The sequence below is a fragment of the Danio rerio genome, chromosome 22 (genome assembly GCF_052040795.2).
Source record: "Danio rerio strain M-AB ecotype USA chromosome 22, GRCz13ab, whole genome shotgun sequence".
Lineage (NCBI taxonomy): Eukaryota > Metazoa > Chordata > Actinopteri > Cypriniformes > Danionidae > Danio > Danio rerio.
In genome coordinates this window covers 27278900-27305412 of record NC_141042.1, presented here as the reverse complement: position 1 = coordinate 27305412, position 26513 = coordinate 27278900, and the positions used below count along the sequence as shown (strand labels likewise).

General features: G+C 40.9%; 1 protein-coding gene across 1 annotated transcript; it reads left to right on the top strand.

Annotated features, from left to right (window-relative positions):
• The first annotated feature begins 10353 nt into the window (after positions 1-10353).
• pdgfaa (platelet-derived growth factor alpha polypeptide a) lies at positions 10354-25230 on the top strand. The gene is given in 6 exon segments (NM_194426.4): positions 10354-10942; positions 11569-11665; positions 16196-16297; positions 18678-18865; positions 23054-23174; positions 24751-25230. Coding segments are annotated over 6 exon segments (585 nt in total). The 5' UTR covers positions 10354-10879; the 3' UTR covers positions 24765-25230.
• Positions 25231-26513: the final 1283 nt, after the last annotated feature.

Sequence of the window (26513 nt, the reverse complement as noted above, 5' to 3'; positions counted from 1 at the left end):
ACCTTCCAGGTAAAACAAACACACTCAACCACACCTTTCTTTCCTTCTTTTCTTCTGCCATCTTAGGATATCCTTATTAAACGGCTTACAGGGATGAGATGAGACATGCACAAACACAAACAGTGTATGTATGATAAGAAAATATGCAAAGCCAGTAATTGGAGGATGGTGAGAGAAGTCTAGTCTGTGTCTCTTTGTGTAAACTGTCTGGACTGCTCCTGGGAATTTCCCTTCATTTTTTTCCCTCTCTCTTTCTTGGTTCAAGCATTGCAACACACAGTTATTCTTGTGAGGGCTGGAGGGCTTGTCTCTGGTGGCAGAGGTCTTGCTCTGTTAATTCCTCCGGCCTCACTGAAGCTCTGCAGGAGCCGGAGACACTGGGGATGATGAACAGTGTATGAATTGAAAGAGACGGAGGAGGAGAGACAGAGCAGAGAGTCTTTTTCCTCACCCTTCCATCAATAAAACACTTCTAAATATATTTTTCTTGTCCACTCATGAGAGCAAACCAGAATAACTGATGCCGTCATTCGTCTGCCAGGCTCCATTACAGATGAACATATTTCGGTCCCACTGTTCTGGCACCGGTGCTGCGCGGCGTTTCAAGACTCGTTACTTCTCACTCGCTCAACTTTCACTCACTTTCAGAAGAGCCAAACGTTTGGGACACCAAGTTCTGGAGTCTTATTCATCGTTTTTTGGCAGAATGTGTTTGATTATGAGACATATGGGTACCAGTGGAGAGCCCAATGGAGAGGGTCAAAAAAGTTGCCAGTCATTAATATGAAATCGGAAAATGTCATTTGGATGTTTTCTTCCAATCTTCTTTTACACCCCAGTGACGGTTATGTTTAGGGCTGTGGTTTGGGTGTATTCTCGTTGCACAAATACATAAGAAACATTTTTTTTTAGGGAGATTAGGGTAAAGCAGTGGTGGGCAAACTACGGCCCACGGCCATATGCGGCCCGCTGAACACTTTCATCCGGCCGGCGAGGGAGTTTTTAAAATGCTGCTTCTGAGTAACGGTTTGCTTTCAGAATTAGTAAATTATTGATGCAATACAAGTGAACGCCATTTGATGGCAGTATTGCACATGGTCTAGTTAGTGCAACTAGTAGAATTAGAACACAATCTTTTTGAAGGTTTGTTTTGTTGTTACTTATTATGTTGTTGGGCTATCCATCTTTTGTCATTTTGGATTGTTTCGCTTATTACGTAATGTTAATAAATAAATTAGTTGGAGCACATTAGTCGTTGTTTATTTATGTTACGTTGTCTTAGGATCACGAGTCGTATTTTAAAGGGCAATGAAACCCCTGTCTCAGCAGGGTGTTTTCACACCTCTAGTTTGAAAAAAGTCATGAAAGTAGGTGAGTCCAGCTTTGTTTAGGCGGGAGTGTCAAGAGTTTGCATGAAAAGGGGATTTTTGTTAAGTGAACTACAGCTGATTTTCATACCAGCAACACAAACACAGACGCAGGGGAGATGGACAGTGACTACATTTACATGGACATCGCATGCGCAGAGAGCGTCCCACACAGATCTCTAATACAAACAAGACAAACAAGTGACTGCGAACCTAAGGTCACATTTACGGTATTCAGTTTCTGAATGGTTTAGACACAAGCCAACAGTTTGGTGACGCTGTCTGAGCCTTACGTCATAATTTTTTTTTTATTATGCAAGGTAATACCGGATACCGAGGTAAAATCGGGAGGAGGTTTGACGATATCAAAATCTGGATACCGCCCAAGCCTACCACATGCCGAATGGAAGAAAAAAAAAATGCAAACCTCATTTCTTGGTCGATGCAGAGACTCTTCTTCTTCCCCTTGTTTTAATTACGGTTGACAACACAACGTGTCGTCTCTCTGCCGTCTGAACACTGTAACAGGTAAAAACTTTGAAGCTATATCATGCATATTAATGAAGTTGCACCTCATTCACAATAGAGCACACTAATTGGTTTGAACCAAGTCTCATGAATTAATGCTGAAAACGTTTGAGGTTACTAAAGTAACCCTTCGTTCCCCGAGGAGGGGAACGAAAGCACTATAAGTGGATTTGATTGTAAAATCCACGCATTGGGAGGATTCGGATCAGAAGCCGCTTGTCTGGAGAGTATTGAACGGGCCAATGAATGAAATTAATTGGCAGCGTAAGCTTGCGCAGGTGTGCGACATCTGCAATTATCTCAGCATATAAGCACACCTGAAGCCAGCAGACGCCATCCTTTTAAGCTGAAGAGACTTTCAAACAGCTAAGGGACAGTCATTATGGCGACGGAGTATAGTGCTTCCGTTCCCCTCCTCGGGGAACAAAGGGTTACATTAGTAACCTCGAACGTTCCCCTTCGGGGGGAACTTCAGCACTATAAGTGGATTTGATTGTAAAATCCACGCATTGGGAGCCCATTGAAAGCGCCATAATGACTGCACCTTACCAACACCCCCGATGAGGAGATAGTCAAGCAAGCGTGACGCACCCACATCATGGGGGGCGCGGTCCTCCAACGTGTCCCTGGCCCTAATTTATCCTACTTCAACAGAAGTTTTACGGATTTAGATATATTTTTTGGGAAGTCGTGAGCATCTAGATAATTCTAGGAAATACGGCAGTACGTTGGGAAGCGTGCAATCCCGATAGGGAGGACGCTGCGGAGGCCATCCGTTACCCAAGGGGGGGATAGATGGCAGAATTTACATATGGACTAGCCCTAAAAAGGGGGAGTACGCATAGCAAAAGAGTGGTTAGCGGAGAGGGAAGACACGGGTCCGCCCAGGGGGGGGACTTAACCGTGGCGGAATAAGCATATGGGATCGCCTAGTGGGGATCACGCATAGCAGGCACCTATACCCAAAACGCGGGCTGACCAGCGGGCAGACCTACAACGTAGTGGGCCAGCAAGTGACTCCTCCGCTGAGTCAGTGCTGGGGGCCACGGAGGAATCTGCAGGGCTCACCTGACGGGGAACTTTACTGACAGATAAAAAAGGCGCACGTACCTCCGTGTTAGGGAGAATGGCGCAGCAAGCGTGTTTCAACACCCTACCGAGTTGTCTCCTCAATCACCAAAGGGTTACCTAATACCCTTGAGGAAACCGGCTCCACTCGCAGATTGTAAAACCTTGCAAATGTGTTGGGTGTCGCCCAGCCCGCAGCTCTACAGATGTCTGTTAGAGAGGCGCCGCGTGCACGCGCCCAAGAGGATGCAACGCTCCGAGTGGAGTGTGCACGAACTCCCGGGGGACACGGCTGACCTCGACTCGAATAAGCGAGTGAAATGGCATCCACAATCCAGTGGGATAATCTTTGTTTCGATACGGCACTTCCCTGCTGCCGACCGCCATAACAGACAAAGAGCTGCTCAGATGATCTAAAATTCTGAGTACGGTCCACATAAATGCGCAGAGCGCGAACTGGACAAAGTAAAGAAAGGGCTGGGTCTGCCTCCTCCGGGGGCAGCGCTTGCAGGTTCACTACCTGATCTCTAAAGGGGGTGGTAGGAACCTTGGGCACATAACCGGGGCGGGGTCTCAGGATGACGTGAGAGTAATCCGGCCCGAATTCCAGGCACGAGTCACTGACCGAAAATGCCTCCAGGTCCCCGACCCTCTTGATGGAGGCCAACGCAACCAGCAGAGCTGTCTTCAGGGACAGAAATCTTAGAGATACTGATTCGAGTGGCTCAAAGGGATCGGATCGCAGACTCGTGAGAACGAGGGCGAGATCCCAAGAGGGCATGAGAGGGGGGCGAGATGGATTAATTCGCCTAGCACCCCTAAGGAACTGGATGACCAGGTTATGCTTTCCCACGGTGCCGCCAGCTACCGCGCTATGATAAGCGGAGATGGCGGCCACGTAAACCTTGAGAGTGGAGGGCGACAGCCTGCTGTCCAACTTCTCTTGAAGGAAAGAGAGCACAACACTAATCTGGCAATTTCGGGGGTCTTCTCTGCGAGAGACGCACCATTCAGTGAAAAGACTCCACTTCAGGGCGTAGGCGCGCCTCATGGAGGGGGCTCTAGCCTGAGTGATGGTATTAACCACCGCAGTCGGTAGGTTACCTAAGTCTTCCTCGCGTCTAGGGACCACACGTGGAGGTTCCAAAGATCGGGGCGAGGGTGCCAGATGGTGCCCTGTCCCTGAGAGAGTAGGTCCTCTCTCAAAGGGATCCGCCAGGGGAGGGCCGTCGCGAGGAGTGAGAGCTCTGATATCCAGGTCCGGTTGGGCCAAAGGGGCGCAACTAGAACCTGTTCCTCGTCCTCCCTGACCTTGCACAGAAACTGCGCGAGCAGGCTCACTGGGGGAAACGCATACTTGCGCATGCCCCGAGGCCAGCTGTGGGCCAGTGCATCCGTGCCGAGAGAGCCCTCGGTCAGGGAAAAAAACAACTGGCAGTGAGCGTTCTCGGGGGAAGCAAACAGATCGATCTGGGCCTCCCCGAATCGCGCCCATATCAGCTGAACAGACTCGGGGTGGAGTCTCCATTCTCCAGGGCGTAACAGCTGTCGTGAGAGCGCATCGGCTGCACGATTGAGCGTGCCTGGGACGTGAATGGCGCGCAGCGATTTCAGCCGCGGGTGACTCCAGAGGAGCAGACGGCGGGCGAGCTGAGACATGCGGCGAGAGCGCATACCCCCCATGCGGTTGATATACGCCGCCGCCGCCATACTGTCCGTCCTGACCAGCACGTGTTGCCGCTCCAGCACCGGTAAAAAGCGGTGGAGAGCGAGGAACACTGCCAACAGCTCTAGGCGATTGATATGCCAATGCAGCTGGGCACCCTTCCAGAGGCCCGCAGCCGCATGCCCGCGACACATTGCCCGTGTTGGAAGCGTCTGTTGAAACAACAACATGGCTGGACGCCTGTCCTAGAGGCACACCGGCCTGTAGGAACGAGGGGTCGTTCCAAGGGCTGAGGGCGCAGCGACACAGCACAGTAACCGAGACCCGGTGTGTGCCCGCGTGCCATGCGCGTCTGGGGACCCGATCGTGAAGCCAGTGCTGAAGTGGTCTCATATGGAGCAACCCGAGCGGCGTGACGGCGGCTGCGGATGCCATATGCCCCAGGAGCCTCTGAAAGAACTTCAGTGGGACCACTAGTTTGCTGTCGAGCTCCCTCAGACAGTTCAGCAACAGGCGAGCGCGTTCCTCGGAGAGGTGCGCTACCATGGTGATCGAGTCCAGCTCCATCCCGAGAAAAGAAATCCTCTGCACGGGGGCGAGTTTGCTCTTTTCTCGGTTGACCTGAAGCCCCAGTAGGCGGAGATGCCGAAGCACCTTGTCCCTGTGCATAATCAATTGCTCCCGCGAGTGGGCTAAAATCAGCCAGTCGTCGAGATAATTGAGTATGCGAATGCCCGCGAGCCGAAGGGGCGCTAGGGCACCCTCCGCGAGTTTGGTGAAGACCCGCGGAGACAGAGAGAGCCCGAAGGGGAGGACCTTGTACTGCCACGCTCGACCCTCGAACGCAAACCGCAGAAATTGGCGGTGGCGTGGAAGAATGGAGACACTTTGGAAATACGCGTCCTTCAGGTCTATGGCTGCAAACCAATCCCGAGGACGAACGCATTGGAGAATGCGCCTCTGCGTGAGCATTCTGAACGGCAGCCTGTGCAGACAGCGGTTCAAAACGCGCAGATCTAGGATTGGCCGTGACCCACCGCTCTTTTTGGGTACGATGAAGTATGGGCTGTAAAACCCACTCTCCATCTCGGCTGGAGGAACCGGCTCGATTGCACCCTTCGCCAGGAGGGCAGCAATCTCCTCTCGCAAGACAGGGGCGGACAGGGGGTTGACCCTGGAGAAATACACGCCCGTAAACTTGGGGGGCCGTTTCGCGAACTGAATCGCGTAACCGAGTCTGATTGTGCGTATGAGCCACCGCGAGGGGCTGGCCCGCGCTAACCAGGCAGGCAGAGCCCTCGCTAATGGAGTCATCGCTACAATCGCTGACGTACCAGCGGTGGGGCAGCGCGGAGTGGGTGTGCTGATCCGGGAAGCACGAGGGTCCCGCGGAAAAGCTGGAGGAGAGCGATTCGCTCTGGCTCCGCACCCTGACTCCGGAGAGGGGGCTGGAGGGCTGAGGGAAGGGAGACCGTCCCCCCAGCGCTCGTGAGCCACTGGCGAAGCACGTAGAGTCTGCGAGCCGGAAGGCAGCGCGTCCCGGACTGGCAGAACTCGTGCAGTCACATCCGGGGAAGGGAAAAAGTGCTCTTTTACTGATGTTTTGGTGGCACTGAAAAGTACCGTTGTTATCGGGGCCCCGCCCTCCAGCGGGGAAGGAGCAAGTTTCCTCTTCTCCGGATGGCCTGTCTCAGGGACGCTTCGCGGTCCATTTACCGGACTTAACGGCGCCCTGGGCAGGAGGGCTGCCTGCTTTCGAGGTGAACGCCGCACCCGCTTGGCCGGAGGCGCAGGCGGGGGCGGGGCAGCACTCGTTGGCGGGCGCCCTCGGCGAGGAACAGCGGAGGTGGATGGCTCGGAGGGCGGAGCGGGCTTACGGCCACGCCGATAGATGACATTGCCCATCGCATCCGACTGCTCTTTCACCGCCTTGAATTCCTGGGTGAATTCACCGACGGTGTCGCCGAACAGGCCAGCCTGGGAGTCAAGAAAGCGAACTTTGTCAACGTCGCGCATATCGGCCAGGTTTAGCCAGAGGTGGCGTTCCTGAACCACAAGTGTGGACATCGTCCTCCCCAGCGCACACGCGGCGGTAGTAGTCCGAAGAGCATAGTCGGTCGCGGTGCGCATCTCATGTAATAAGCTTGGGTTGGACCCGCCCTCGTGCAGCTCGGCCAGCGCCTGCGCTTGGTAGCGCTGGTAGGTGGCCATCGCGTGCAAAGCAGAAGCAGCCTGGCCCGCAGCCTTATAAGCTCTGGCTCCGAGGGAGGCAGACAACCTACAGGCTTTGGACGGGAGGCGGGGCAAACCCCGCCACGTAGAGGCGCCGCGCGGACAAAGATTGACCGCGATAGCGCGCTCCACTGACGGGATCGCCTCATACCCCCTGGCAGCTCCGCCGTCAAGGGCGGTGAGGGCGGAGGCACACGCAGCACGGGCAGAGAAAGGTGCCCTCCAAGACTGCGTGAGCCTACTGTGCACTTCCGGGAAGAAGGGGACGAGAGGCTTCGAAGGCTTCGCCTTCTGGTCCTCTATGTAGCACCCATCTAGTCGGTCCGGCCGCGGAGCTGGGGGATAAACCATCTCCAACCCCACGGCCGAAGCAGCCCGGGAAAGCACGGCTAACATGTCCGCTTCAGGATCCGATTTGACAGCGCTCACCTGCCCGGAGGGGGCGAGCGGGTCCGGATCTTCGTCGGACAGTGAAAGCCCACCCTCCGATGCCGCGGAGGACATCTGATCTCCGGTGTCAGCGAGTGTGAGAGCTACCATCTGGTTAGACGGATCACTCTCACTACCCGAAGCTTGGATGGAGCGCCGTGAGGAGCGAGAGGTCCGCGAGCCCGTGGGCAGCGGATTATCTCCCGCTGAAACCCTCAGATCTGCCCGAGCGCCCGCTGCTTTTTTAGAACAGGAGGCAACTGGGGTGGCTCGCTCTCTTGCGAAAGTTAGCCGCGATCTTAGCTGTGCAACGGTCATGGCATCGCAATGACGACATGAACCGCCCGCGAGCACCGCATTAACATGCTGGACCCCCAAACATGCAATGCAGTGATCGTGTCCATCATCCGGAGCCAGGAAACCCCCGCATCCAGAAACGCACAGTCGGAGCGCCATCCTGAAAAGGACGTGCTGCACGACTGTGTTGCTCTTTTAGGAAAGTTTGCAACTATACGCACCGCTCTGGAGGACCGGACCCAAAGAACCGCAGGCAAGGGAGTAACCCAGCTTGACCGTCTGCCACCGCGAAGACCCACTCTGGACCGGGAGACACACTCGTTCGCTCTGAAGTGCTGATCAGCAAGAGGAACCCTCATCGACTCACTCAGAAAGATTCTGAAACGAAAAGGATGGCGTCTGCTGGCTTCAGGTGTGCTTATATGCTGAGATAATTGCAGATGTCGCACACCTGCGCAAGCTTACGCTGCCAATTAATTTCATTCATTGGCCCGTTCAATACTCTCCAGACAAGCGGCTTCTGATCCGAATCCTCCCAATGCGTGGATTTTACAATCAAATCCACTTATAGTGCTGAAGTTCCCCCCGAAGGGGAACTCAAAGACTTCACATTGTACCGGACGTTACAGACATCCACTCTCCACGCTGGAATTTACACAAAGATCTCATGGCCGTGACGCAGCTTCAAAATTTCTTTTCAAAGTGGAAGAATGAATTTGCCCGGAATAACAATTTTCAACCAATTTTCACTTTTTTGTGAAACATGTGACCTAATAGTGTTTTTAGCAGCATGTGACATAAAGATGACTGTTAACATCTCCAAAAAATGTGTTTTGCTGTTTCGTGACCCTTTAAGTAGAGACCGTAACATCAGCTTTTTCGAATATCGTGCAGCGCTATTTCCAAGTTATAAGGGGTTTACTCACTTTTTATGTAAAGTCAATTTCTCACTTTTAGTGCAAATGGTTTACTCACTTTTTTAAGTAAACCAAATAATCACTTTTTAAAGTGGGTACATGTTTCCTACTTTCTTTAAAGTGTCTTCTTTTGTGTTCAACAGAGGAAAGAAATTTATAAAGGTTTGGAACCACTTGAGGGTGAGTAAATGATGACAGAATGCTTATTTTTGGATGAACTACCCCTTTAATATTGTCTAATAATATAAAGTACATTCTGCTTGTAATTTGCATCTTGTGTTCCACAGATGAAATAAAAGTTGGGTTTGGAGGGTGAGTAAACGATGACAGAGTTTTCATTTCCGAACTATTCCTTAAAAGTCCCTTCAAGTCAAGAGCCTGACCAGCAAGCAAGTGTGCAGTGTTTGTACACGATAGAAGTTCTACTTATTATTCTCATGCTTGGATGGATGGGAAGGAGAGCAAAGGTTTTTGGTTTTGGCAGGAATCCCAGCTTGGCATGGGCCGCCGGTGCTCGAGGTATGTGTGGGTATCCATGTGTCCTCCTTCTTACAGAAAAGGTACAACTCCGCATCTGTATGCTCTTTAGAGGTTTCCCACACACATTACTGGTAGATGTGGTTGCGCCGTGACTCATTCGCTTTGGCAAAGCATGATCTCAGGGGACTTCAACTCCCATAGTTCCTTCTTTCTCTGCCTATTTTTACCACAAACATAACAAATGTCTCTCATTTGCTTTTCCATTTCCCTTCATATCAAACGGTCGCTTGATAACTATCCACATTAAAATGTCTTTCTAAATCAAGTCTTTTGGTTCAAGCTCGTCTGACCCTGGACCCCTTCCCCCTCCATCTTCATTGAGATGTCAGTCATGAACTACATAGACGCTGGATTTCCAGATTCTTCACCTGCTGAAGCTTTAGTGTGTGTGTGTGTGGGTCCTCACACATTCCACTCCATCTTACGGCAAAAGCCAGGGTCAGGAATGCAATTGCTTGTCAGACACACACACACACACACACATGCACACACACACAGTTTCATATGTAATGAAAATGGAATTTAGTTAAACAATGTTTTATTCCAAGAGCCAATCTTTGGTATGAGTGGAATGAATGGAAAGCTTTCAGAAAACTTTGATACTATACATTTTTACCTCACCAAACTGCACCAAAACCCAGTTTGGAGTCCTGCAGTGTTTGTGCTTTCTATTTTATCTGCTTTTGTTTCAGCTCCAGGACATTGTGCTCACCTCCTGTCGTCTGCTGTCTTCACCTTCTCTTTTTTTTCGAGCAGTCCATTCACCGCTTTCTTTCCCATCATTTCTCCTCAATAGTTGTCAGTCTGTGGCTCTTCCTGTCTCAGTGGGGTTAATTAAGGATTCAGCCACCTAAAACAGAGGAGAACACTGGCTTCAGTAGACCCTGAAACTCGCTTATTTTTCCTGTTAGACATTAGCCTGACAGAACATGACTAATGTAAACACCGTCTAAATCTCAACGAAATGTGTCAACGATTAACTTTCTAATGGCTTAGAGGAAAACACCTTGCTAACTCGCCTCCTGAGTAGAACAATATATGAAATGTCCTCGTCAAATCTTATTAGTCAACTTTTTTCTTAATATTTTTACAAATAATTAAAACATCCAGTTTCTGTTGTTTCATTTCTGAGAAAGCAACTTTTAAGTGGATTGTAATGTGCATTTAATGAATTTTCGAATTAGTGACTAAAAGCGCGCGCGTTGTCACCTACTGACTTGGTTAACTAAGCAAATCTCAGTGAATCTTTGTTTTTGAAACGGACTAAAACGAATCGAGTCTCTGAGGTGATTTCAAATCCACAGCACTTCAGTAATCCGTGGCGCGGCGAGTTGAAAGGCTGCTGGTTAGATGAGCTCGTCCTGAGGGGGCGCTGAGTTTAAGATGAGGAGATGAGAGAAGCGCAGTTCATTCACTGTCAGACACGCTCCGCTCCGCGCTTCAGGACCTGCTGAAGCTTCACCAGACACATTCTTTCATGAGGACACAACGTGGATGGTGCGTCAAATGGACTATTCTGGATAAACGTGGACTCTTTGATTATACTAACTCGTTTTTTCGTCTAGGAACATTTTTGGATTTAGATTTTGTATTATTCAAACACATTTCTGAAAAGATGCTATAAAAGGATGATATTTTAATGGATTAAAAGCGACAAGAAGTAATTAGAGTCGATTTTAGGACTTGCTTTTCTGTTTGACTTGTGAAGAGTTTATCCTTTGGGAGATTTGTCTGTAGAAAGGCATGTTCCCCGGCTCCCCGCCGGTTGGAGCATCTCTGCGGCTCCGGTCGGGACGGTTTCGCCTGCGCTGGGACACTTTTGGACCACAGGGGAGATGAGAACCGCGCTGATCCACTTTCTCGTCTGCTGCTTCTCTCTGCTTTCAGCAGCCGCTGAGGTAAGACCTACGAACGCATGTGCAGTTCTGGAGAAGAGGATGTGTACTCACTAAAGAGAGAGGTTTCATTAGACATTTCATTGTCAAAGTAACAGCCATTCTTATTGTACCTATAGGCTAAAGAAAGTATCTAATATTGATTAAAAACGTTCCCTAAAATCTGCTTTATGAACACGAGGCAAGTTCTAGAGTGCTACTCATGTTACAAATGAAAACAATTGAAAAAAAAAAAAAGTCTATACATTTTGATTTTTAACCTGCAAAATGTCAAGTGGTGTAACCATCAAATAGCCAATAAAGTATTACACTTACATTCCTTAGACTTCCATACACGTGCACTTATATTCAAAGATTTCAGCATGGTTCTGATATAGACCTAATATATTTTTTAATTAATTTTGGTCCATATAAAAGTTCACTTTCTAAAAAATTAAAAACTTAAATATTGTTAAATCAAGTGTCTGACAAACACAAGGATCTAAAAGGGTTCATTCTGATTTGTGGAAATCATTTTTTACATGCTTTACACAAACTGACTTAAAACAAGCTAAAAATATGTTTAAAACAAACATATGCCAAAGGGCAAAGCTACAAATAAACAATCCCCATTTTTTTGTCTTTAACAGGAAGCACCAATTCCCCGAGAGCTGATTGAGAGACTCTCTAACAGTGAGATCCACAGCATCAGCGACCTCCAGAGGATCCTGGAAATGGACTTCCTAGGTAAAGTCTTACTGGTTTTCTTATTATTTGACAAGACCTGAGTAAATTAACTTGAGTTTGATAATTCTGAGCTTACTACACTGTAATACCCAAAGAGTTAAGGTAACTCAAACCGTTTGAGAATACCAATTGCAACAAACCATTTAAGTTCAAAAACTAATCTTAATAAGTACTGTGAACTTAATCCATTTGAGTAAATGAAGCAATTTGAGCACAGTAAAACCTAATAGATGAAGAGAACTCAAACCAACTGACTACTGTGAAACCCAATAAGTTATGGCAACTCAAACCGTTTTAGAAAAACGATTGCTGCAAACCATTAAAGTTAATGTAATGAGGTACTGTATTTAATTAACCCAATACCTACAACACTGAGTTCAAAAACTTTCAGTCAATTTTGAGTTAACTACACTCATTTCATTTGATGAAGTTGACTGTTGGGTTTTACAGTGGGAAATGGTAGCTTGTGATGATTTTAATCAGTGATTTTAATCTTAAATTCGTTTAAAAAGAAAACAAAAAAAAGAGTTGTTCAGATGTAATTGTTTACTTAATATGGTGCCTGGTGACAAGTTTGCATTACGAATGACTTATTGACACTCAGCTATTTTGTGGAAACATGCTATAGTTTTTGCTAACCAATTGCTAACAGTTTCTAAATAAAAAACTACGACTACCACAAGGATATGGCTTGTGTGCTTGATCTGAGAATTGTTGTAGTCATTATATAGGAACGAAGATGGTTGTTTGCCGAAAGGATTTGTTCCAAAACACTGACTTGATTAGTTAACGAGTGAATGTTAGCACAATGTGTCAAGTCGCCAAAGTGTTGCAGCATAATGTTAGGAGAACAAAACTGAGGGAAACTTCCTTTCAGAGGAGACTCACTCAATCTTTCCCCGCATTCAAAGTTCATGGACCTCAACATTCAATCGAGTTTAAACCGAATGCCTCAGCACCTGTTGCCTAGTAACCACAGCTCTGTTCCTGCATTTGTGGCGCCGCATGGCATGCATCGCTGGAGTATTTGAACTTGGTAAATGATGTCACATTTTGGTGGCTGCAGCATTTTGCGTTTTCCTAAACACCTGAAGTCACAGTAAACTAGATCTTTGCATTGCGCAAACAGTAACTCGAATTCTGTTTTGTGTAGTTTAAAAGTTTTAGTTTGACTCAAGAACTCTGGCTTTTTAAAATCTTTGTGGTAGTGATGATGTCATAACAATATGTGCACACAGCATTGCATGTAGTCTTTTTATATATTTTGCTTTATTGTTCACAGGTTTTAGTTTTTTTTACTGCCATCATTTTATCTATCTACAGGCAAGACTACTTGTTAAATAGTTACTTTTATTTATAAATTATTCATAAGATTAGCCATGAAGTCCATATGAAGACAAAATGTTGATTTTGCTAGCTCACAGTGACTACTTTTACATGGACATCAGTAATCTAATTATTTGCCTTAATCTGAAAAAGAGAATAATTTGATTAAGGTTTTTACATGAGCTGCTTTTTGAATGTTCCTTTTATGATCCCGTTTTACACGTTATAGCACACAATTCAATTAACATCTTTTCTTCATCGCGCTATTCACATTTCCTTTAGAGAAATTCCTTCATGTAATTTCATGTTTCATTTTTAATTTGTCCACTTTAACTGGAGTTTGGAAATTTCGCTTTCATTTGGGAACATTTCATGCATGCTCCAGTGACAAATGAGATATTGGATTCGAGTATGAACTGCTGGAAGAGTGTTGTTTTTTAATTGAATGTGATACACACACCATATGGGGAAAAAACGCTTTGCATTTTGCGATGCAGGTGTCTGTGGTCCTTCACTGACTCAGTAGGTGCTGAGAATAGACTATCCTGTCACAAAATGTGGCAAAATCCAACACGATAATAATATCATATTATATGTCAGCAATATTAGTTTGAATAACGTGTTTGCATGTCTGTACTGCACTTCAATAATGCCACTAAAATCGGCATACTCTACATGTTTTAATCTGATTTCAGTTTAGTTCGATTATGACATTAATCAAATTAAATTAATCGAAAATCACTTTACATTCTAGACTCTTAATCAGAAAATTGTATTAAAATCAGATCATTGCTGTCCATGTAAACATACTCACTGTAATCCTTTTGCAGAACAATTATTTCGAAAAAAGTTCCTCTGTAAAAAAAATGTTTGTTTTGGTAATCTTCAATCAAAGTCTGAGCATTTGCTTCAGTGTTTGGAGTCTTGGTCATTTCAGTTGCAACAGTTTGACACTTCAGCCACAAAATTCCTAACCACACCCTTCTTACCATTAGTTTGCTGTGAGGGAATGATGTGCAATAAGAAAGCCCCGCCCTCTACTCAATATTTTGTTGCAGTTGAAAGTGCATCAACATACTGAAATGAAAGTCTTCCGGGTCATGCAGATTTTAACTTTTATTTAATTGCTAGGTTGATATCTCACAATACAGGCTTTCAGTAATATTTTGTGCGTGCAGTACCAAATATTTCTGCTAGATTAAATTAGCGGGATTAAAAAAACGTTTAAAAAATTTGGTCGAAACTAATCACAATTAATGAAATAAAAGTCTGATGTGTGAAAGTTGTTAATGTTGAAAGGCAATGGGGGTTAGGATCAGTGTTGGGCGTAATGCATTACAAGTAATGCAAGTTAAATAATAATATTACTTTTCTAAGTTACAAGCAAAGCAACACATTACTTAACACATTACTTAAACAAATTAAGTAAAAATATTTTAGTTACTTTTTAAAAAAATGAAATGTGAGTTAATTTTTAGTTTAGTTTATTTGCCTTAAAAAAAAATACTGAATTAAAATGAACGTTGTTACCTTGTCACACAGTAAGAGAATCCAGGAACAGACAGAAACGAAGATGACAGAGCTTCACATTTTGCGCTGGAAATATTCTCATTATTTTGAGCGCACCGAAGAAAAGGAAAAACAGATTATCTGAATGGACACTGACTTTACTTTTACAACTTTTACAAACACATTGCTTTAAACTTTCATTAATCTGTATATTCGGCATGTATAACTCAGGGATCAGGAAATTCTCCAAAGATAACATTATCTAACATTCACTTTTTTATTGTTTTGTTAAAGGTAAATGAAGGTTATACAGTGTGTTGTTAACTCATCTATTTCAAAAACTGCAAATTCTGAAAGAGATCAAGCCTGGTCAGAAAAAGTAACTCAAAAGTAACGTAATGCATTACACACCTAAAATGTATCTAAGTAATGCAACTAGTTACTCTTTGGGGAGTAACTAAGTATTGTAATGCTTTACTTTCATAAAGTAAATTTCCCCAACACTGGTTAGGTTGATGTCAACAAAACCACAGGCTAAAAACTATAAAATCCATAAAACCAATGCAATCATATAAATAATATTCAAATTTAATCACAAAGCTGGGTGCAATAACCAACCCTAGAAAGATGCTGCTGTTTTTGTGGGATGCAAAAATGCGCATATTTTAAAATCGACACTCACTTGTTTGATTATCTGAGTTGTTAGTTATTTTTGAAAATATTTATAATTTAAAAGAAATCTTGGTATGATTTTGCTTGGGTCAAATCTAAATGTTGTCGCTTATGGTTATCGTGTTCTCGCCCGAAGTTTCAAAGGCCCATCCGAACAGGTTCAAACATCCTCAATGCCTCAAATTGAAACTTCCAGCGCATCTAATGAGGAAATGCAACGAGTCTCGAATTTGATTTGGCCCATAAGCTCTGTAATTGAAATGCAAACAGCTGCGTCTGTGTGGCTGGTGCCTGAGGGAGGTCAAGAGACTCTCTCCATTATACTGTTGTCATGCTGCCTTTATGAGTTGAGTGCGGCTGAATGCCAGCGCTGCTGTAATGTATTATTCATGTCGAATTCCTCAGTTTGTGTGCGTCTCTGCGTGCGAGTGTGTTTGGGGAAAGAAAAGAGGCCGGAGCTGGAGTAGTGTTTGCGTTTGTGAGGTCTGTTGCTCCGCTAACGACTGTGTGAAAAGCCGAGCGGGTCGGTCGGCCACGCTGCTCAAGCCTGAATTAAAACCACCCTCCTCCTCCATTGGGATGGTTTCCGGGGGCAACAACAGGGGCATCTCTTGTCCTGCTGTATGGCTGAATGGCTCTGCGGATCTGCCGAACAGCATGATTGAACGCTGCACACTTTGGTCAGACTAACTAACCCGAGCGTTTTGAAGGCCACAGTGCTTTGTGAACATCTCATTGTTGAGATTTTCTCTGCATGTCCTTGGGCGGTGTATATATTTGCTTTGTGATGTGCGTGTAAAAAGTTTTTTTCCCCGTATGAAGTGTGCTAGAGGGTTGGCTGGCACCTTTATTGTTTTGCTTAGTAATCAGACCGGCTTTTCTTGATTTTTTTTTTTTTCATTAGGCTCAATGGAACTTTTGATTGACAATAGAGTGGGAGGGATTGTGGGCTTGTCTTACAAGGCAAAATATGTCGCTTAAACGCTGTTGACTTTGTGCTTCATTGACCTCTTTCTGCTGCAGAGAATGAAGTGCTGGAGGATGTTAAACAAGGCCACCATAAGGAGCATCTGTACGACAGCAGAAACCTCAAGAACTTGCACTCCAGACGCAAGAGAAGCATTGGTAAAGACGCACTCAAAAAGGGCTTTTCACACTTGAAATTGTTAACCCTGGATGATCCTAAACCTTGGATAAACTGAATCCTGGGTATCTGCATACCTGCCAACACTCCTGTTTTTCCCAGCAGTCTCCCCCATATTTCACATCTATCTCCTGGCACCCTCCCATTTTGTTAATTCTCCTGGAAAACTCCCATAATTACACTCCCCCACTCCCCCCAAACCCCCCTGGCCATCATCATCACTTTGGTACAGTCTCCAACACCCCACCATCCTTCCCCCATTCGTCAGTTTAGGTACAGTATCTGATCGTCGCCCAAAACCCAGTCCATGGTACTGTTACTAATTAACCCCAAACACTGCACTCCACGTTGTCAACTTTGCTACTCAAGCGACCTACCAACTCCACACATCTCCCAGTCTCCCAGACTTTTATAGACAAATGTTGGCAGGTATGGTTATCGGTAATCACGTTTCATACTATACCTTTGGTTAATGAATAATCCTGGGTATTTATTAAGAGACGTTCACACTGTACATTCCTAAACCCAGAGTTAATGTTCACATTTGCAGTATCACTGTTACTGATTGGACGATTTGAACAGCAGGCAACCTTTGGTTGGCTGATTGGAACTGCAGGAAGCCTTTTTACATAGCATTTCCACATCTTCTTGTCAATTAACGATAAAAAAATGTTGCCACATAGGTCTTTAAGCCTGTTTTAAGCCTTACAAAATGTGTAAATGCAAGAAAACAAAGACAAAATAACAATTAAATGAAAACAAGAAACAAAGTAAGTCCTCTCACCATCTCTTGATCAATCCAAACGCTTTCCTTCTCGATATATTTCTTAATTTTTTCTCACCGGCTGTTGTTTACATGATTTGGGTTTTTTTATTGACTTTATACGATTGGCTCAGTTTCAGATTGGCTGTCTGTTTCCAAGCGTCCAGTAGCAATAAATAATCATCACTCTGTTTCATACTGAACAAACGTACAGTAGCGCCGCAATGCTAGGATAACTTCACAAATGGGCTATCCCCATTCTGGAGCAGGGTCTCCTAACCCTGGGTAAAATGCAGTACTAACACCACTTTCAAATTACAGGTGTAAATTGTGTCTTGGGGGTAAAAGCAGTGTTTAGAACGACGATGAACCGGGGTTAAAGTCCAGTGTGAACACACTGACAAAACATGGAAGCGAAATGCAGATTTAACTCTGCAAATGGGTTAACCTTGTTTTGGAGCAGGGTTTTATAACCCTGGGTAAAATGTGGTACTAACAGAACTTTCAAATTACTGGTGTGAAACGTGTCTTAGGGTTAAAAACAGCGTTTAGAACGATGATAATTCGATATTAAACATTGTGTGAACAAACTTAACAAATAAAGCACCGCAATGCTGGTTTAATTCTGCAAATAGGCTAACATTGTTCTGGACCAGGGTTTCATAACCCCGGGTAAAATGTGGTACTGACACCACTCTCAAATTTCTCAAGGTTAAAATGCAGTGTTTAGAATGACGATAACCCGGGGTTAAACATCCAGTGTGAAAAAACTAACCAAACGTAGCACTACAATGTAAGTTTAACTCGTCATATGGGCAAACATTGTTCTGGAGCAGGGTTTTATAACCCTGGGTAAAATGCGGTACTAACAACACTTTTAAATTACAGGTGTGAAATGTTTCTCGTGATTAAAAGCAGTGTTTAGAACGACAATAAACCGGGGTTAAAAGCCCAGTGTGAACAAACAATAAACAAATGTAGCATTGCAACGTAGGTTTATCTCTGCAAATGGGCTAATCTTGTTCTGGAGCAGGGTTTTATAACCCTGAGTAAAATGCGGTACTAACACTACTTTCAAATTACAGGTGTAAAATGTGTCTCGGGGCTAAAAACTATGTTTAGAATGACGATGACCCGGGGTTAAAAGCCCTGTGTGAAAAAACTGAACAATCGTAGCACCGCAATGCAGGTTTACTTCTGTAAATGGGCTAACCTTGTTCTGGTGCAGGGTTTCATAACCCTGGGTAAAATGCAGTACTAACACCACCTTCAAATTACAGGTGTAAAACGTATCTCAACGAGGATTACCCAGGGTTAAAAGTCCAGTGTGAAAAAAAACACTAAACAAATGTATGCATGTAGGTTTAACTCCACAAATGGGCTAACCTTGTTCCAGAGCAGAGTTTCGTAACCCTGGGCAAAATGCAGTACTTAAAAAACAAATTACAGGTGTGAAAGGGTCTCAGGGTAAAAAGCAGTGGTTCGAATGACAATAACCCGGGGTTAAAAGTCCAGTGTGAAAAGCCCAATAGAGTAGTCACACAGAGATTACCAACACCCTGTGGTTTGTGTGTTTACAAGCTGTTGTGTGTGTTTAGAGGAGGCAGTGCCAGCCGTCTGTAAGACCCGTACGGTGATCTATGAGATCCCACGAAGTCAGGTGGATCCAACAGCCGCCAACTTCCTGATCTGGCCTCCGTGTGTGGAGGTGAGGCGATGCTCAGGCTGCTGCAACACCAGCAACATGCGCTGCCACCCGTCCAAAAAACACCACAGGAACGTGAAGGTGAAAATATACACATACACATCTTACTTTCTCCATACAAGTGTGTAATTTAATGTTGACATTATTCAAAATAATTCTATTCATTCAAATTATGAAAAAGCATTGTTTATTTGAATATACTCGTAAATACATTTATTCATTTTCCTTCGGCTGAGCCCATTTATTCATATATGGTTGAAGTCAGAAATATTAGCCCCCCTGAATTATTAGACCCCCTGAATTATTAGACCCCCTGTTTATTTTTTTCCCCAATTTCTGTTTAACAGAGAAAGTATTTTTTCAACACATTTTTAAACATAATAGTTTTAAAAACTCATTTCTTACAACTGATTTATTTTATCTTTGCCATGATGACAGTAAATAATATTTGACTAGATATTTTTCAAGACACTTCTATACAGTTTAAAGTGACATTTAAAGGCTTAACTAGGTTAATCAGGTTAACTAGGCAGGTTAGGGTAATTAGGCAAGTTATTGTATAATGATGGTTTGTTCTGTAGATTATCGAAAATATATATAGCTTAAAGGGGCAAATAATTTTGTACATTATATGTTGTTGAAAAAAATGATAACTGCTTTTATTCTAGTCAAAATAAAACAAATGGATTTCTGGACTTTCTCCAGAAGAAAAAATATTATCAGACTTACTGTGAAAGTTTCCTTGCCATGTTAAACTTGGTAAAAAAAAATTGTGAAATATTTAAAAAAAATAATAATAATAAAATCAAAGGGGGGCTAATAATTCTGACATTTTTTGTCGTACACATAATTTGTGTATTTTAAAATGTAGCATTAGAATGAAATGATTTACAAATTTAATTTAATAAATTAATATTTTGTAATTATTATTATTTTTTAAATAATAAGAATATTGCATGATATTATAAAACATAAAAATAAAAACTTTTATTGATTTTATATTTATACATGTTTGATATTTTTAAATCGAATTTATTGCATATATGTGTGTATGTAAAAAGTATATAACATATACAATATATGACTTTTTGATAATATTGATATATGATAATATATGATTTTTTATACATATATGTTTGTGTGTATATATGTATGTCTATGTGTACATAAATGGCATTATTTATTGTTTATTTATTTATAGTATATTTATTATGGTCATATTTTTAATATAATTAGTAAAACATTATTATTTAGATTATTATTTCTATAACTATTTATTTAAAATACTTTTTAATATTTTATAAAATAAAATATAAATCATAGTGATTCATGAGACTTTCAGTGGGATTTTAAAATATCTCTTTATTATGAAAAATAACTATAAATCATATAAAATATAAATCATAGTGATTCATGAGACTTTCAGTGGGATTTTAAAATATCTCTTTATTATGAAAAATAACTTAATTATCAAATCATTCTAAGACCAAAAATGGTCTGATTTGTTCTTCTTTATTGTAACTGTAACTAAAATAATCAAGACAAACATGAAACCGAAATAAAACAATGATGACTTTTCACCTACTTTCTCCTCCTCTAATCACTTTTACACTGTAAACACACTGATATAAATCACTCGTCTGCCACTTTCCAGGCTTACTTTCAGCACGTGAAGCTTTTCGCATTTCTCAGATTTAAACGTAACAAGAGCAAACCGTGAAACGTGCCAAAAAGGAGGACAATATCAGCGAGACTTTCAAGGCCGCTGAACACAGTGTCAGACTTCCTCTGCTAGTTAACGAACAGCCCTAACCTTGAGTTAACCGCTGCAAATATCTGTCGGCCGCGGGCTGCGCTCGATTGCGTTTATCTCACCAGCTATGAGTGTGAGTGTTCAGACCTGAATCAAGTATTGTATAAATGGGCCTGCAGGGCAGCTGAGTTGGCAGAGAGTGAAGGAGTCTGTCAGTATGATGTGTTTGGAAAAAAGGGTTTGAGGCGACTCATCTGCATTACAGGAAACAGAGCGAGTCGCGTTTAGCCTTATCTCACCTCTGGAGCAGAAATACACTGTTGATGGGGTTATGAGTGTGTGCATTTATGCTACATTTACACAAGCGCGCTTGCGTTTTAAAATAAAAACAATCTTGACGTTTTCACTGTTTCAGGAAAGATCTTTAGTCTAGTATCGACTACACAACCTAAAATGCATTTCAGGTGCTAAATATACCTATAATATTATAACATAAAATTATAAAATTAACACAATTGTAGTAAATACAGTTGAAGTCAGAATTATTAGCCCCCCTTTGATTTTTTTTTCTTTTTTAAATATTTTCCAAATGATGTTTAACAGAGCAAGGACATTTTCACAGTTTGTCTGATAATATTTTTTCATCTAGAGAAAGTCTTATTTGTTTTAATTCGGCTAAAATAAAAGCAGTTTAAATTTTTTGAACAACATTTTATGGACAAAATTATTAGACCCTTTAAGCAAATTTTTTTTCGATTAATAATTCTAATAATTCTGACTTCAACTGTATATGTCAATATGCATTAGGAGGAAAACAGTCATGCTTAAATTGGCAGCAAGTCTTTTAAATTCTGCTTGTATTCCAAACAGAACAATATATGTGTCAGGAAATTAAAATTTTTCAACTACCCAGTGGGCAACTTAATGTAGATCAAGCATGATGTAAAAAAAAACATGTCAAAATGCATATCGATTTAATGTCAAAACCTTGACGTCCATTTGACATCCAGACATTGATGCCCTTTTGATAACGGCACAAAAAGTATTAAAAGATCAGTTTTAGTCATCTGAAAGCCTAAATTCTAAATGTACACTGGAATTTGTTTCCCTACATTTCTAAACTTGATGCCAAAATAATATTAATTTGATATCTAACATTTGCATCAAAAACACATCAAAAATAGGACTGCCCTGTAATTGATGCTTGACGTGATTTTGACATCAAATTGACATCTAACATTTGCATCAAAAATAGGACTGTCCTGTAATTGATTTTTTATGTGTTTTTGACATCAAATTGACATCTAACATTTTCAATAAAAACACGTCTAAATAGGACTGTCCTGTAATTTATTTTTGACGAGATTTTGACATCAAATTGACATCTAACATTTGTGTCAAAATCACGTCAAAAACAGGACTGTCTTGTAATAAATTTTTTTTGTTGTGATTCTGACATCAAATTTACATCTAATATTTGCTTAAAAAACACTTCAAAAATAGGACTGTCCTGTAATTGATTTTTATGTGTTTTTGACGTCAAATTGACATCTAACGTTTGCGTCAAAAGCACGTCAAAAATTGGACTGTCCTGTAATTGATGCATGACATGATTGCGTCAAAACCATGTAAAAAATAGCACCTGTATTTTAATAGCATCCTGTAATTTAATTTTGACGTGATTTGGACATTAATTTGACATCTAACATTTGCATATAAATTTTTTGTCATGATTTTGACATCAAATTAACATTTAATATTTCCATCAAAAACACGTCAAAAATAGGACTGTCATGTAATCGATTTTTTACATGATTTTGACATCAAATTGACATCAAATATTTGCACCAAAACACGTCAAAAATAGGACTCTCCTGTAATTGATGCTTGATGTGATTTTGAGATCAAATTGACATCTAACATTTGCATCAAAAACAGGACTGTCCTGTAATCGATTTTTTTGATGTCATTTTGAGATCAAATTGACATCTAACATTTGCGTCAAAAACATGTCAAAAATAGGACTCTCCTGTAATTTATTTTTGACGTGATTTTGACATTTATTTGACATCTAACATTTGCATAACAAATAGGACTGTCCTGTAATAAGTTTTAGACATGTTTTTGATGCAAATGTTAGATGTCAATTGGATTACATCGAGATAGTCAGTTGACATCAAATTAATTTGCATTTTTGATGTGTTTTTGATCTTTTTTTTGACATCAAGGTGCCTGCTGGCTATTTAACTATACTACAATATTGTCTATAAAGTTATTAAATAAATAAAAGCATAAAATCATTTGTGTGGAACCCAGCAATTTCTAGAGTTTTCTAACTAAACTGGATCTGCAGTGTTTCATAGAGTTTACATTTTGTTCAATGTATGCTGTAATGCACCCCTGAAGTTTTCGAACTAAAATATTTGTTTGTGAAAAAATAAAAGTCTCAACACTTAGCAGTAGTGTAAATGTAGCCTCAGGACGTCCCTCATTGGCTTTCTTTCTCTGTCTCTCAGGTGGCAAAGGTAGAGTATGTTCGACGGAGGCCGAAGCTGCGGGAGGTGCAGGTGCAGCTGGAGGATCATCTGGAGTGTGTTTGCACGTCCAGACATCACTCAGAGTCCCGCATACACACAGGTACACCGGCTCCATCATCATTCGCCTGCTTTGGTTTTTCCTCTCCGCCCTCTGTTTTTTTGCTTTGTCGTTTCCTTTTGGTCTGCGTTTCAAAGGGCCAGCCTGGTTTGTGAGCTAAAAAAAGAAGGGGAGGAAATGGAAAATGAGATAAACTATCCAAAAGTGGCTGTAAAGACGGTATTTTTAGTCATGGTTGGTCAGATTAAAGCTAAATGGGTCAGCAGATGGTAGTAGGAGTATCATGATGCAAAATTGGATGAAAGTTTGCTACAATGTCAATAATATTTACTGTAGCTATTGAATGTTTTAAAAAAGAGATTGTGCTGTATAATAAAAAAAGAAAATAAAAATGGCAGTTATTTCAGAATTTGTGTGTCATTGTAATAAAATATTTAATCATATTTTACATGAAATGTAACACATTTATTGTAATTACTTGAGCAAGCAAAAAATGACAAAGAAATTATGTGCAATAAATAATGATTATTGTATTTTAAAAGTTATTATGTTTACATTTTTTAAGATCAATGCAATGTAGTCCTCAAGATTTTAAATTTGTAATATTTTAGATTATCTTTAATAATAATATTATTATTAATACCAATTACTAATTTCTTGATTTATAGTTTTTATAAGATAATATTTTTAATTAATAAGATTTTGTTTCCTTTCTCAGAAAAAAACAAATAAACACATATATAAATGAATAGAAATTGAAAACAATTAAATAATAATAACAATAATAATAATAATAATAATAATAATAATAATCAATTAATTTGAAATAAACAATAAAACATTTCATTAAATGTATAAACACATTAAAACATAACAATAATGATAATAAATAAACAATAATAAAAAATTATAAAATGTCTTATTAAATGTTTTATTATTTATTTTAAATTAATAATAATAATAATAATAATAATAATTATTATTATTGTTATTATTATTACTATTATTATTATTATTATTATTATTATCAAAATTATTATGTATTATTAGTTTTTGTAAATTTATCACAAAAATAAAATAAACACATATATAAATTAATAAAAATTGAAAACAATTTAATAATAATAATAATAATAACAACAATAACGACAACAATAATATTAAATAAAAGTAATAATAAATTAATTTAAAATAAATAATAAAACTTCATTAAATGTATGAAACATAATAAAAAACAAATAAATATGAATAAAATAATAATACAAATTAAATGTTTTATTATTTATTTTAAATTAATTTATTATTACAACAGCATTAATAATAATAATAATAATAATAATAATAATAATAATAATAATAATAATAATAATACATTTTTAAATAAATAATAAAACATTTAATAATATTAAAACATTGAAATACTTGTAAGCATTTGATATTCAGTCAGTAAGAAAAATCAAGAAGAATCAAATTACAAAAGAAACTCAATTTTTTGGCCAGTTTACACAAGTTCCTCCAAAGACTTCCATTGTTATAATTATCAATTATTTTTTACTTCTTGCAGTTCTTAGCAGGTGTACAGTCAAAGTCTAACAGTGTCTTTTTCTCCCCTCTGCAGCAGATATAAGGTGAGCGTGGCACCAGATAAAAAAAAGGCAGAGGAGGGCATCAGATATCAGGCTGAACCACAGCCATTGACTGATAAAATCTGAAGACACTCTTCAACAGCGAGCCAATCAGGGCGCAGCTCTTGGATCACTCTGGACTTTTCATGCACCTTTAAAAGGAACCCAAACTTGTGGGTTTGGATAAAAACCCAGAGGGATTACACAATAGACTGCAACGACAGCCTGAAAAACGAACTCAGACTTCTGTCTCCACCGCCTTTTAAAGGAGAATCAATCATGACTTTATCTATCGAAATGTATATTTCTCCAGCAAATAACTGTATCATATTATTTTTGTAACTGTCCGTTTTCTATCGACACTGATCGTCTCTTGTATATATGCCGTAGAATGGACGAATGCAGCAAAACTCAATCTACAGTAACTCTTATACTAATAAAGCGAATACATTTTATTGTGTTTGTTTCTCAAAGATGAGGTTGTGTGTGTTCATGATGTTGTTTCCTTACTTGGTGTATCGTGATAAATCTTATCTGTGGCTGGTCTGGATTTCTTCTTCTAACCAAAATAAACCACATGAAGAAGATTTTATCTATTTAAAGGGCTAGTTCAGATCAAAATGATAATTCTCTCTTCATTTTCTCACTCTACGTTTTATCCAAACCTGTTTTAGTTTTATTTTAGAAGCCAGTTGATATTGTCTTTCATAGTATTTTTTCTTATTATGGATATTAGTGGATCCCTGGTTTCCACCGTTCTTTAACATATCTACTTTAGTGTTAAATAACAAAACAATAAGGTAATAGAGGTTTGAAACCACTCGAAAGTGAGTAAATTTCAAGTTGTTACGGAGATGAATTCAACCTCAATCAGTACATTTACATGGATACCAATACCCTGATTTTAAAACGATTAAGACAGGTGTCAAACACAGTTCAGAGCGCTGTAGCCCTGCACTGTTTAGTTCCAACCCTACTTCAACACACACCTGTAGGTTTCAAATAATATCGCAGTTACACTGAAGTTTGAGCCTGCAAAATTCTGTCGTACGGTGCTGCAAAAAAGGGTTGGGACTAAACAAGGTAAGACATTTAAAAAAGCAAGTGATTAGTCCATATTTTAAATATCTGTCCAGAGAGGTCGCATACAAACACTTGATGTAATTTCGCTGGTCAGAGTTCACCAAGCATGAACTTTGCAACTCAATGAACTGAGAAACTTGTCGCATGATCTTGCGTTTCTGGTCTGACGCATTCATGTGCGTATGAATGGAAGTCTATGAGGAGAAAAGTGCAGACCTAGAGGTCTCAATTAGTTTGCAATTAGGAGTTTGACACCTGTGAATTAAGACAATAGTCTCGTCTACATTGTAAACAGACATTTTTGATTACCTTAATCTGACTACAGTTATAATCGTAGTAAACACAAATTAAGAACCGAACTAATTCTAGTCAATTCACCAATTTGGATCAACGATTTTAGTGACTTCACTGCACACTTCAGCTTGTCATCAGATTTTCTGCCCAATCATATGCTCTCTGAAACCTGGTGTTCCGCCTCCTACAAAACTTAGTTGAAATCGAGAGGGGTCTGAATGCAGACCTGGTGCAGTGCAATCTAGGCTGCATCCAATGCTTTTTAATGTTCTCACCTGCCTAAACAACTGGCTATAACAACTGCCTTCTTTTAATTTCAGTGAAAATTCGAAACATACCCTCTCTTTTGCTGAATATCAGTTTTAATAATCAATAATGG